The following is a 14,603-nucleotide window of genomic DNA, read 5'->3' as shown; positions in this document are numbered from 1 at the left end:
AAATTTATTTAGATATTTTGAAAATTCATGATAATTTTCTTTCATGAATACCTGTTTTGTAGTGATGTTTTCATTTTTTCAACTATTATGTGCTCGATAATTAACAAAACTTTATAAATTATCAAAACTTTAAACATGATGACCTCTTTTTGTTTTTCCAAAGGAATCCATATGCACCAAGCTAGATATGCGAAAAGGAGAGGCTGTAAACACTAAATCTAATATATTTGTTAATTTTGTGTTATCTAGTTGGAATGTTTTTTTTTTACATTTTCTGTAAGATAACATTATTCAAAGCATTCCAGAAACTGTGTCTCTTTTTCCCCAATGTGAAATATATAGATTACAATATATTATATATATATATATATATATATATATATATATATATATATATATATATATATATATATATATATATATATATATATATATATATATATATATATATATATATATTGTAAATTGGGGAAAAAAATTATCTATGTAATATATTGTAATCTATGCAATACAATATATTATATAAGTTCTAATAGCTTTAGTTCCAAAAGGAACAGAAACATAAAAATGTTTTTTTTTTGTCATAATAAAGTCCTTCCTTATCTACAGTATCTGTCCAAACCTTTAATCAATTTATTTTTATTTTTATTTTATATCAATTGAAATTTATGAAAATAAAATAAAAAGAAGAGCATTGATAAAGTATATATATAGTAACATAAAGTATATATATAGTAACATAAAGTATATATATAGTAACATAAAGTATATATATAGTAACATAAAGTATATATATAGTAACATAAAGTATATATATAGTAACATAAAGTATATATATAGTAACATAAAGTATATATATAGTAACATAAAGTATATATATAGTAACATAAAAACTAGTAAAAATATTATCACCTTATTTTGGATGCAAAATTTTGAGAAAATAAAACTTTTTTTAAAATAGCAATAATTATTCCTGAAATATTTATAGATTTTTATCCCAATTACTTCGTAATTGCTAACTTTAAATATTTATTTAAAATTAGTTTCTTACTATTTCTGAATTAACAGGCCAGTAAAAATAATTTTCACAATAAATTAGGTTAAAATTTAATGTAAATGAGTAATGAAAACTTTGTACTGTGTGAATTACTTCAAAATTTCATTTTGCGTCTAATAAAACAAAATTATCAAAGTCGATACCTGTAATCTATATATTTCACTAAATATCACACTTTCATAACTAAATATTATAAACTGTTTTAGAATGAAAAATTCAAATCACCACATATAAAAACCTCAGAATATATTTTAGTTCTTGAGAAAAATTTGTATCTTTCTTTAATGGAATTGATTACGTTTTGACAGTTTACTAAACCGTCACTTCCTGGTCTACAAATACATGATATGCTTATTTTAATTATACACCATATCTGCTCATTATTTTTATTGTTATAAGCTTCATTATTGACTTCAAATGAATTAATTAGGTCATTTACATAAATACAGACTCCATCACCTCAGTTACTCATACGATCTCTTCGATAATATTTGTTAAGAAAAAGGAAGGGAGGGGGGGGGGGAGGGCAGAGAAGTAAATTAGGAACCTAGATTAAAACTTTGCGAGAAGGCCTATTTTTTGTCTCTACGCTACTGTATATATATTTAAAGTATATTACAAACAAATGAGAAAGATTATAATAAAAATAGATGCAGTTATGGGTGATAAACCAACTTATGACTTAAACTTATCAAATTTTTAATAAAACACTTGTATTATGAGCTGACAATAGATATAATAAATGTCTATTATATCTAGATTATACCTGATTAAACCCAATCCTTCAGTGTACGTATTTACTACAACTCCTGCAGTCGACCATTTTTGTATAATGCACCAATGTGCTTAAATATTTGTATGTGTGAGTAAATCAGCGTGGAAAACAACGGCCTGTCGATGGTCAATGACCACTGAATTGAATAAAAATGCATTTCGCCTTCCCAAAATGAATACTTGCTGGTCATTGTTAGAAAATAATTAAAATCCTGATTAGTTGGAAAATGCATAAACTAAAATTTAAAAAAATCATTCAAATTTTGAAAAAGCGTTTAAATAGTTTTCTTGTTTATGATACGCTACTTTAATTGCGTAAAGTGAAAAGTTGGTTTTAGTTTTATTGTTGATTTTAGTTTTATTTAAAACTGAAACAAAGTTTCAGTTTTAAATAAAATTAAAACCGTTACCATTGATGATAATGAAATTGGGAAACTAGCAATTATGTTTTACTATAATTTTATAAAAAACTATTGTTTTTTAATTCATTTTATAAAAAGGAGTCCTACAATTGATAATCCAGTCAAGAAGAGTATTATCTTCACTTTTCATGACTTTATTAACAAAATAATATTTTTTTTGAGCATCCTATAAAATAAAATATAAAACTTTACATTATAAAATATACCTGATATATTTTATCTCATACAATGAAAAGAGTATTCATTGTATCCTTATTGTATATATGACATGTATCACATGTCACATCACGGTCGTTTATATATTAGGAAAAAGCGCCATGTTTAGGCACGCATGCGCCAGTTAATAAAAAAAAATTTTTGAGCTTTTAAAATGGTTGCGGTTCTTAGCTACGAACTATATTTTAGATAGCAACCATTGCTTTCTATGTTATTTGTAGAACTGATTGATTTTACCATACTTTTGACCTAATTCAATAAATTTATATCTTAATTGTATCATAAAACCAATAAAAAATGGAAAAGAAAGTCTTATTTTTACTTAAATTTATATTTTCATTCAGGCTTAATTGTTGCTAATTAGTGATTTTGTTTATTTATTTGAAATCCAATTTCTCAACTTCTGACTGTAGGATTTCCGTAATTTTTTTTTTTAATTTTAGATATATCTTTTCTGTAATTATGATATTTTTCTGGTTGTTGCTTCAACTTTTTTTAGGTGTAAATTCTAGATACTCATCTAATAACATTTTAACAGAGTTAACTACTTAGAACTCTCTCAAAACGTCATGCACTCGAGTGCATGACGTTTTGAGAGAGTTGGGTGCTTTTTAGACTAAGAAACACCAAACTCTCTCAAAATGTCATTATGTCAGAATCAAAAATTTATACTAAGAATCTTAGTTTAGTTTTTCTATATTTAGATGTTATTAAAATATAACTAAACAAAAAAATATCGCAAACGAACTAGGCACTTATATATGTACGTAAATGATGTGCATGTATAATATACGAATGATGTATCATTTATATGTAATGTATATGCATAAAGCATTATATGCATATTGTATGTATTAATATATGTGTGTGTTGGTGTTTGTGTGTGTGTTATGCATGTGATGTACCATATTTTATTTATTATATAAACTATAATTTAATTCAAGATTTAGTTCAAATATAGTTTAATTTTATAAAATAAATACAATACATAATATTGTTTACAATAGTTCTCTTAAAAATTTTAAACATATTCTTAAAGTTTAGCCCACATTAAATTTGTTTATATAATAATTATTAATTAGTTTTCTCTCATTGATTCATTACTGTTTTATCTTTAGATGGAACTGCGCTACGAAAATTTAAATTACTTGTGCAGGACTTGTGCAAAATGGATTGGAAAAAGACAATATAGTTTGAGTAATAATCTTAAAACTATAATAGAGCAAGTGTTTCTTGTTAAATTCGAAGAAAGAGAACATTCATCCAAAAAATATTTGCCACAAGTGTTATTGCACTATTAATAATGCAAACAAAAGAAGAACAACAACTTCTTTATCTCTGTATACTAACTGGCAACCACATAGCATAAACTGTGCCACATGTCAGATGGCTGAAAATGTGCGGCATGGTACAGTTTTCACACGTTCACTTTAAAAAAAATCTAAACTCATAAAAAACTATATATATATCTTGTAAATACAAAAAATGTTGGACAATTGCAATGTTTAACTCAATAAAAGAAAATATATTACCTATACATAATTTAAACATAGGTATTGATATATCAGAACTACAAAATGAATTGAATCCTTTTTTAGAGCTCTGTTTATGTTGTAAATGTAATAAAATACCACAAATGCCTGTTACATTGAAAAGCTGTGAACATTTATTTTGTTTTTTATGTCTTGTGGAAGAAATGAAAAATAAATATATTGATGAGACTTTCTGCCCAAAGTGCAATAAAAAAATTTATATTGATGATATGGTGACCAGTAAAAAAACTAATTCTCTTCTTCAGATGTTAACTCTTGTATGTAATTTATGCAAGCAAAAATTTAATGCATTAAAAGAGTATGAAATATTCAAAACTCATAAAAGCTTATGTCATAACGAATTACTGTTATCAACATCCTTACTGACTTCATCAAGTAATTCAAAAAAAAGTATAAATGATATCTTTGAAATAAATAAAGACAGTGATATTCCCCAAGAGCTAGAAGAAGCAGCCCTTCATATTATTAAGCAAAAAATGGCAAAAAGTGGACAAAAAACAATTGAATTTAAAAGTGGAGGACCTCGAGTAAGTCTTTATAAAGATATGTCTTTATAAAGATAAACATTTGAAAATTTATTTTTTATAAATAAATATTTTCGTGTTTTATTTCTACTTTTCAGCCAATGATTTTTACTCATGCACCAAAAGCTTATGTCAATAGTGCTCAGGCAGCACAATCAACATTAAGATTGCGTAATACAAATATTGCAAAGCATTTTGAGACTTTAGCAGGCAATTTAAACGATGCAGTTGCAAATCAAACAAGTAAATTGCTAAATTCATTATCACAAGACACAAGGTACTCCATACTAGATAATGCAGGACTAAACCACTCTGAAATAAGTGCAAGTGTGATGGTTGCAATGAAAACTGATATGGGAGTACCATGGGAAAAACTTAAAATTATGTCTAGGTAAATATATATATTTTTTCCTTGAACAACTTGTTTCACCATCAGAAGGTTCATCAGGAAAGTAGCTTTCTGATGAACTTACTGATGGTGCAACAAGTTGTTGAAAAAAAAAAAAATCAAACTTTTTTTACACTGTGTTTCATCTATTAAGACAATAGATGAAACACAGTGTAATAAGACTTATCTATTAAGACACATCAGAATTCATTTCTGATGTGTCTTAATAGATAAGTCTAATTGATGATACACAGTGTGAAAAAAGTTTGATAAGTGATTTTCTACTAATTTATATATATATATATATATATATATATATATATATATATTTATATATATATATATATGCGGTAGTGGTGTAGTGGTAGAGCGCTCGCTTCATAATAAATAATCATATTGGGTAAAAATTTCTCAAAAAGCAAGGGGTTGCACCCTACATCAACGAATTCGCTGAAATTTGGCAAAAAGGTTTAAAGATATAAGTTAGGAACGAATGTAAATTTTTTTCAAAAAATTCTCATCCCTGTAAGAGTTACAGCAACTTGAAGTTAGTTAGTTTTTAACTGAAAAATGAGGGGGGAAAAGTGTTGGAAATAGGTTAGTTTACTATTATCCTTTTAACAAGCTTATGGTAATGTTGCGAATCTAAAATTTGGTACCAAAGGAGTTTAAAATCAGCTGAATCTGAAAATCATAGTCTCGTATCTGTCAAAACAATAGAATATAGTTTATTGTTAGATCCACAAAACGCACTTACTAACAACAATAAAAAAGGACATTTACAAGTATAGCTCTAGAAAAAATCTGACTGATGGAAAAAACTTTTGGTTTTGATTTTCTTAAATATTTGACATATATCTACTTTGCGAACCAAATTTTTATTGGCCTTATGTTTTGTCGAGAAGTTATTAATGTTTTGGTTTTTCAATTTTTCTAAAAAAATTTTGTAAAAAAAAAAAAGTTTGCAAATGTATTTTGATATTGAACTAAATACAATTATTTTTATTTTTAAATTAAATTGGTCTAATTAATCATAATCTATAAATTAATTATATAATTATGTTTTTTTAAATCAACTGACTATAATTATTAGAGTTAGTTGATTAAAAAAAACAGTATATATGATTAAATTATTTACAAAGTTATTACAAAACATAGTTCAACATTTTGTAAATTTATAAATTTGTTAGTTGTTATTTTCATTACATAATAGTTATTTCATTTTTGTTACATAATAGTTATGTCATTAAGTTAAACAATATTATATAACCTTTTATTCTTAATTGTTTTATTGTAATCAAATAGTAATTATCTCATCAATAAAAAAAAAGTAATAAAATGACATACAAATTTCTAATAAATATAACCATGTTAAGTTATATAGCTAAATAAAATTATATTTGGTTATATTTTAATTTCACACAAAATTTTTGTAAATAGTTGGTAGAGAATTGACAATAATTAGTAGGTACTTAGGCATTTAAAATATGTCTATTAGAACAAATAGCTATTTCTTCAAGCAATATGTTCCTTATAAATACAACTTAAATTTTTATAGTGGACATATTGTTTGTGTTTAAGTGTGATTTACTTGGTAGGACATAGTATTTAAGATTTCTTGTTTTTAAGTGTTTAGACTGTGATTACTCATTATAGTTTTATATGGATGACAAAATAAATTGCTGCTTTGTAAATAATTATGGAGCTTGTTATAAACAGTCATATACCCAAGTAAGAAATCTTATTGAAGATATTGACAGCAATGTTAAAAAACTACTTGTAAAACGAACAAATATGAAAAAAGAACAAATTACTAGCATATGCACACATCATTATGATATGTTAGTTGTAAGATATGAGGGTAATCAGAAAAGTTGTTGTAATCCATTTCTGACTCACCAAAAGGTGTGTAGAGGTAAAAATTTATATATTTATATTTCATTAATAATATCATTTTTAATAAATTGTTTATAAGTTTTTTTAATAATTATCATAATTAAAAATATAATTAATTTTATAGTAATATAATTACATAGTATAAATAACGTTATTTAAGTAATGTAACTACTCTTTTTTTTCAGCATCACTACGTGTGATTACAATGCATACTGTGTTAGAAGCAGAAACTATAGGTTTAAATCTTACACCTGGAAAGAAATTGTGTCCAACCTGTCGAAGTAAAGTTATGAAACGTTTATCAAAAAGTACGAGTGAAAATAAAAATGATGAAGATTTTGATATTGTTAGTGAAACGTCCATTCAAAATAAAAAAGAAGGTGTGGATACACACTTTACATTTGCTGGAGTATCTCCTATTAAGGTCAAAGGATTGCATAAGTCAGGTAAAATCAGAGAAGGTAAACGAAAATTGACAGCATTAACAACCTCCATTAAAAAAAAGGTAGCCACTTCCCTTAATATATCAGAAGAAAGTTTTGAAGAGCAGTCAAATTTTGTTAACGAGTATATTGAAAAAGCAAACTTGTTTGATAACATGATGGTATCACTAACTAACAAAATTGCAGAGTCTACAGCAATATCTAAAAAAATACAACTGACGACACTTGCTCCAACAGACTGGTCAATAAAAAAGGTTTCTGAAACATTACATGTAACAAACTATGTAGCTCGAACTGCACATAAGTTGGCATTAGAAAAAGGTATTTTAACCATGCCTAATCCAAAATTAGGAAAAGTTCTTCCTGATGTAACAGTTCAACTGGTCAAGACTTTTTATGAAGATGATGAACATAGCCGTATAATGCCTGGTAAGAAGGATTATGTAAGCATAAAGAAAAATGTTCACATGCAAAAACGTTTGCTATTATGCAATTTAAAGGAATTGTTTGTTGCCTTTAAAACCAAGAACCCAGAAATAAAAATAGGATTTTCAAGGTTTTGCACATTGCGACCTAAATGGTGTATTACTGTTGGTGCCTCAGGAATACATTCTGTATGCGTCTGTGCTATTCATCAGAATTTGAAACTGCTTTTACATCCTCTTGGTTTAACATACAAAGAATTATTACCTTTTATTGTGTGTGATATAACTAATAAAGACTGTATGATGCGGAAATGTGAAAAATGCCCTGCAACTAAGAATGCATTGGTTGAAAAACTTTATGATTTACTTGGAGAATTTGAAGATGATGAGGAGGTAGAATTTGATCAGTGGACAACAACAGATAGGTCAAACTTGACACATAATAAAGAGCCAGTGTTTGAATACATCGAATTAGTATGTAGAAAAATGGAAAAACTCGCACCACATTCTTATTTAGCAAAAAGTCAAGCATCATACCTGAGATCAAGAAAAGAAAATATGAATGAGGTAACAGCATTATTTTTGGGTGATTTTTCGGAAAACTATAAATTTGTAGTTCAAGATGAAGTGCAAAGCTTTCATTGGACAAATTTACAATGTACACTTCATCCTGTGATTATTTATTTCAAAAAAGAAGGTATTCTCAAGCACAAATCTTATTGTATTATTTCGGATGATATGATCCATGATGTGAACATGGTATATAAAATTATTGATGTTGTTAGCAATGATATAAAAACAAATCTGCCTCAAATAAAAAATATTGAATACTTTTCTGATGGGTGTGCAGGTCAATATAAGAATTGCAAAAATATTTTAAATCTTTGTTTCCATCTTGAAGATTTTGGATTTTCTGCTAAATGGAACTTTTTTGCAACTAGCCACGGTAAACAACCTTGTGATGGGATAGGTGGTACAGTCAAACGTTTAGCAACACTAGCAAGCTTGCAAAGAGATATGGGTAATTATATTCTATCTCCACAAGCAATGTATAAATATTGCCATGAAAACATTGAAGGTGTACATTTCATATATATCTCATCAGAAGATTTATTTTTGGTGAGAAACACTCTTAAAGAACGATTGGATACTGCAACAACAATACCTGGAACACGTAGTTACCATCAATTTGTACCACTTGGCAATCAAAAGGTAAAAAATATATGTTTAATATACCTTTTACTATCTTTTAAAAAACATGCATAACTTTTGTTGATCAAATAGATTTTTGATTTGAGCAGATCATTGTCAAAAATATTTATATTTTATTTTGGGCTCGCAATTTCCTTTCAATGCATTTAATAAAACATGTTTAACAAAAATGAATAAATGCATATGTTATTATTTTGCTAGGTAGGCACAAAGCTATGCAGTGTTGATGAAGAATTTGCTTTAATTCATGACTTTGGAAACGTCCAGATAACAACTGTAAACCTAGTACCAGGTGATTTTGCCTGTGTTTCCTATGAACAAAAGTGGTGGATAGGAGTCATTGAAGATATTAATCTGAAAGAAAAAGACGTGCTTGTAAAATTTATGTGTCCGAATGGTCCTGCACGGTTGTTTAAATGGCCACCAATAGATAGCCAATGCTGGATTCCAGATGTCCACATCATTTGCAAAGTTGAGGTACCAATAACAAAAACAGGGCTTTGCTACTATTTAGCCAAAGACGACTTTAAAAAAATTGTTTTCCTAAGGAAATAGAGATTATTATGTCTTATCCATACTTAGACCTTATGCTTATGTGTACAACTTGTAAATAATGTGAATGTAAAGCATGTATAAAATCACTAAAATTGAGTATTTCTTTTTAATATTTTTTTATACCTTTTACAATTTTAAATAACATGAAAGTAAATAAATAAAAAAAGTAACTAAACTGTTAATTTCTGATTTGATTGATTGGTAAAAGGTTGGGATTGAGTGTCTGGTTTAATAAATATCACAAAGTTTTGTGTCCACATCAATCATCAATAATTCCTTAAGTAAATGTAAGGCCAAAATAAAATTGGTTCGAAAAGTAGATGTTCATCTTATCTTTAAGAAAATCAAAATTAAATTTGTTTTCTATCAGTCAGACTTTTTTTATAGCTATAATTGTCAATGCCCTTTTGTATCGGCATTATTGAGTGTATTTTATGGATGGTAAAATAAAGTACATTGTTTTCTTTTGACAGATAAAAGCCTATATTTTTTGGATTAAACAGGTTTTAAACTCTTTTGGTACAAAATTTCAGAACTGTAGCATTACTACAAGCACCTTATAAGGGTAAAAGTAAATGGAATAACTTTCGGCACTTTTCCCCCCTCATTTTTCAGTCAAAATCAAGAAAACTTCAAGTTGCATTAAGTTATAAACGAATAGGAATTTTATGAAAAAATTTTACAGTCTTTGCTAATATATATCTCTAAACATTTGTGCCAAGTTTCAAAAAATTTGGTGATGTAGGGTGCAGATTTGTGTTTTTTTGTGTTTTTTGAAAAATTTTTACTCTATTATATATATATATATATATATATATATATATATATATATATATATATATATATATATATATATATATATATATATATAATATATATATATTATATATATATTATGTATATTATATATATATATACATATATATACATATATATATATACATATATATACATATATATATATATATATATATATATATAACTTATAGTTTTTCAGTATTACTTAACTTTTCAGTCCATTATAATTTTTTTTTCTAGTTGCAATGATCTTGTGAATCATAATTTTATTCAAAATAAAGAAATTCACATCAAAATTGGAGGAGATTATGGTGGTGGAAGTTTCAAGATGAGCTACCAGATAGTTAATACCATAAATCCAAATAGTTCTGAAAATACTATTGTTTTTAACATATTTGAATCTAAAGACCTCAGAGCTAATATTAAAGTAGCCATGGCAAGATTTGAAAAACAAATAGAAGCGCTACAAATAATGAAATATAAGTATGTTAATAAATTATGATGTATATATATATGATATGATATGTATATATATATATATATATATATATATATATATATATATATATATATATATATATATACATATATATATATATATATATATATATATATATATATATATATATATATATATATATATATATATATATATATATATATATATATATATACTGTAAAATTTACATGTTAGATATATATATATATATATATATATATATATATATATATATATATATATATATATATTTAATGTTTGTGTACATACTTATAGGGATAATAGTATCAGAGTATTTATTTTTGGAGATTATGAATTCCTTTGTTCACTGTATGGAATTTCCGGAGCCTCAGGTGAGCAGTTTCATTACTTTTATCTTAATTTTTTTAATTATGTATTTCAGGACAGGATTTCAAGACAAAATAAACTTAAGTTGGGTAGGTCTTTAGAACTGCCCAGGAGGCTGATAATGTCTGACCACATCCTGCTTTGTTCATTCACCTCACCAAAATAGGATTAGTATTTAATAGTTGGTAGTTTTTTAGGTAAACATTGTTGTTTATTCTGTTACGCAACCACAAATGAAATGAAGGTTTGCAAAAAAGAAAGAACAGGCATAGAATCTCGTACCTTGGAAAATCCGCAAGCTGATTTTGAAAGATTTATGAAAGATGGTGGCATTAAGAAAAAGGCCAAGTTTTATAATAATGTTATAGCAGAGCCTATCCTGAGAATACCTTTAAACCAGGTTAGTTTTTGTTTTACATTTTGTTAATATTTAATCCATAGTTATTTCCCATAGAATCACATTGACTATATTTAAATAATAAATTTATTTTGTTCTCTGCATAATTAGGTGTCTTTACCAAGTCTGCATATTGCTCTTGGTGTTTATCTCAAGTTTTTTAACATGTTTGAGGAAGAAGCCCATGAAGTGGACATTATGATGGCAGCATCATTAAAAAATAAAAATTGTCTTTTATCTCAACCGTATCAAGACTATATTTTAAAACAACAAAAAATTTTGAATCTAAAAAGGTGCATTGATAAACTAGATGACCAAATCCAGCTGGTTAATGATACTGTAGCTATAGCCATATTGAATAATGAAGATTGTGTAGAAAATATTCAGTCACTTTACATCCCTCAACTCAATTTGCTAAACGAAACAAAAATGGAAAAAGTAAAAATTGTTATAAAATTTAATAAATATAACTTTGTGAAAATAAGATTGTTTTATGTTATTTTTGACATGCGGATAAAAAACATGTTTTTTTAGGTTAGAGAGTGTAATGGTTTGGAAAATGAACTGATTTTTAAGAAAAGTGAGGGACCATGCATTCAACAGATTGAGTTGATTTTGCAAAAACTCAAGGTACAGCGACAAGCATATCATGGGAAAAGTTTTATAGGAAACCATGTACATAAAATGCTAAAAGTAAATATGTGCTATATGTTTTACATATAATATTTTATATTTTTATATATAATATATATTTAATAATTATTATAATAATAATGATGATGACGGTGATAGTGCTGATGATAAAATAATAGTGATAATTATAAGCTGAAAGTACCAAGTAATGTATCATTTGTGTATTTTCAGAAAAAATCTATATTAGAGCTTTGTAATTCTGTTCCGCTTCTTGTTTATAACAATGGATTGTCTGGAACAACTGTTCATGAAAAATCAGTTGAAATCAGTAGCAAGTATAAACAACTTTTCAATAAGCTTTCCAATTGTTATAGCATATTTTCTTCAAAAAGTACTATGACAATAATTGAATTAACACAACTAGGTATGTTTTATGTAATAGTTTTGTAAATAAAATAGTTACTATTTTAAATAATTATTTTGTATTTGTTTAACATTGTAGTGCCTCTTTACTGCTTGTTTTATTGTATTGCATTAAATTTTTCTCACATAAACGTAAAAATCTAATTATGTAATAATTAATAGCTATATTTTAAATTTTATGGTATAGTTGACAACTATAAACTAAATTGCAAAAACCTAAACAATAAATTATATAATAAGAATAAAGACATAATATAATGTAATTTTTTTCTTCTGCTTAACCATTTGATAACTGTGTTTTTGTATACAGAAACATATGTTGATGATTTAATGCAATTTTATCATGCCAAATGGCCTCAGGGTTCAGTGCCACCTAAGTTGCACATGATGGAAGATCATGCGATACCATTCTTACAAAAATGGGGTGCTGGCTTTGGATTCTATGGTGAACAAGGAGGTGAATCAATTCATCATGAGTTCAACAAATTAAAGATTATATATCAATCTATTCCTTCACCAACAATGCGATTAAAAAGCATCCTTAAATCGCACCATCTAAAAACTAATCCTAAAAATAGAGCGCTGAGACCTAAAATTAAAAAAAGAAAAAGGAAATGATATCTGTGTTACATTTTAAAAGTTATATGTCAATAAAAAAAAGTCAAAAAAGAAAATGTAAATAATTTAAAATTGATATTTATTTTTGACTTTATATAAAAAATAAAGTTTTATTTATTTCAGAAAACTTTTTTATTTGAATTATTTTTATGTATATATAGCAAATATAAAAAGTTGAAAAAAGAAAATATAAATAATTTAAAAGAGGTATTTATTTATAACTTTATATAAAGAAAGAATTTTTTACATTGCAGAAAGCTATATTTTTAAGAAATGACACCTGTCATTTCTTATGGGTATTATTCTTGTTTTTATCAACATAAAAAAAAATTATATTTTGTTAAAATAGTTACTAATAAGAGGATATAAAGTAATAGGATTAAATGTAAATATGCTACAAATAATTTAAGCAAGGTAGTTATGTTAGTTTTTAAATAAATGTAACAAATTTATAATCATTCAAAATTTCTTAAACTAAAAAGTTGAGTAATATGAGAATATTATGTATCCAAAATAGTAAAAATTTTCAAATAATTATATCCATTGTATATTGCTAATAAACACCATAAAAGTATAAGGTAATTCAAAGAACTTACCGATAACAAAAAATTAACTGTATTTTTATCCTCAATTGTCAAATCCAATTGATTGTAATCCAAGAAAGTTAAATACCATATTCTTTATTTTTCATATTTCAAAGAATTTTTTCAAATTTGTGTCAATGAATCAAAAATCAATCAACATCTCAATTGATTTTGTATCTATCAACACAACAAAATGTACATACAATAAACCATGTTACTTCCATCTAAAAGAGAAGAAAAACACACACATATATATAAATATATAAATTAGTAAAAACTCTTATTAAATTTTTTTCTTCACAGAAGAAAAAAATTATATAAGCATTTTTGCTAATTTATTATTGCTCTGTTCTTTAATAACATTGAGCACTCTATTTGTAGAATACACTAACATAATTTATATATAAAAATATATATATATATTTATGTATATATATATATATATATATATATATATATATATATATATATATATATATATATATATATATATATATATATATATATTTATATGTGTGTGTATATTTATGTGTGTGCGTGTGTATATATATATATATATATAATATTATTATTATTATTATTATTATTATTATTGTTATTATTATTATTTAGATGGAGATAATTATGGAATAACTTATTAGTCAGATAACAAAGTATACAATATTAATTTTAAGATAAGTAAGAAAAATTAAAAGTAATAATAAAAAATGAAACTTTATTATATTAGGACATAGTCCTATCAATAAAAGCATACTTTTAAGCCAAAAAAAAGCTGAAGCAATAACCAAAAAAATATCATTAATATGGAACATATTTATCTGGAGTTTAAAAAAAAAAA

At 25.4% G+C, this 14,603-nt stretch overlaps 2 protein-coding genes across 2 annotated transcripts; both read left to right on the top strand.

Annotated features, from left to right (window-relative positions):
* Positions 1-3,932: 3,932 nt before the first annotated feature.
* On the top strand, positions 3,933-13,199 carry LOC136080773 (uncharacterized). Its single transcript, XM_065797866.1, has 8 exons — positions 3,933-4,549; positions 4,645-4,937; positions 11,039-11,115; positions 11,308-11,510; positions 11,619-11,945; positions 12,042-12,200; positions 12,372-12,564; positions 12,874-13,199. The coding sequence occupies exons 1-8, from the start codon at positions 3,971-3,973 to the stop codon at positions 13,179-13,181; spliced, it is 2,139 nt and encodes a 712-aa protein (XP_065653938.1). The 5' UTR covers positions 3,933-3,970; the 3' UTR covers positions 13,182-13,199.
* Positions 6,297-9,557, top strand: LOC136080772 (uncharacterized). Its single transcript, XM_065797865.1, has 2 exons — positions 6,297-6,849; positions 7,016-9,557. The coding sequence occupies exons 1-2, from the start codon at positions 6,597-6,599 to the stop codon at positions 8,962-8,964; spliced, it is 2,202 nt and encodes a 733-aa protein (XP_065653937.1). The 5' UTR covers positions 6,297-6,596; the 3' UTR covers positions 8,965-9,557.
* Positions 13,200-14,603: the final 1,404 nt, after the last annotated feature.

Source organism: Hydra vulgaris, chromosome 05 (assembly GCF_038396675.1).
Source record: "Hydra vulgaris chromosome 05, alternate assembly HydraT2T_AEP".
NCBI lineage: Eukaryota > Metazoa > Cnidaria > Hydrozoa > Anthoathecata > Hydridae > Hydra > Hydra vulgaris.
The sequence above is the reverse complement of the archived record's forward strand: the minus strand, read 5'-3'. Positions and strand labels throughout refer to the sequence as shown.

Excerpts from the sequence above, each read along its gene's own strand:
- LOC136080773 (XM_065797866.1), top strand. The coding sequence starts at position 3,971 with ATGTTTAACTCAATAAAAGAAAATATATTACCTATACATAATTTAAAC. Across the intron at positions 4,550-4,644 it reads TTAAAAGTGGAGGACCTCGA|CCAATGATTTTTACTCATGC; the intron begins GTAAGTCTTTAT and ends TCTACTTTTCAG. Across the intron at positions 11,116-11,307 it reads TGGAATTTCCGGAGCCTCAG|GTAAACATTGTTGTTTATTC; the intron begins GTGAGCAGTTTC and ends GTAGTTTTTTAG.
- LOC136080772 (XM_065797865.1), top strand. The coding sequence starts at position 6,597 with ATGGATGACAAAATAAATTGCTGCTTTGTAAATAATTATGGAGCTTGT. Across the intron at positions 6,850-7,015 it reads TCACCAAAAGGTGTGTAGAG|CATCACTACGTGTGATTACA; the intron begins GTAAAAATTTAT and ends CTTTTTTTTCAG.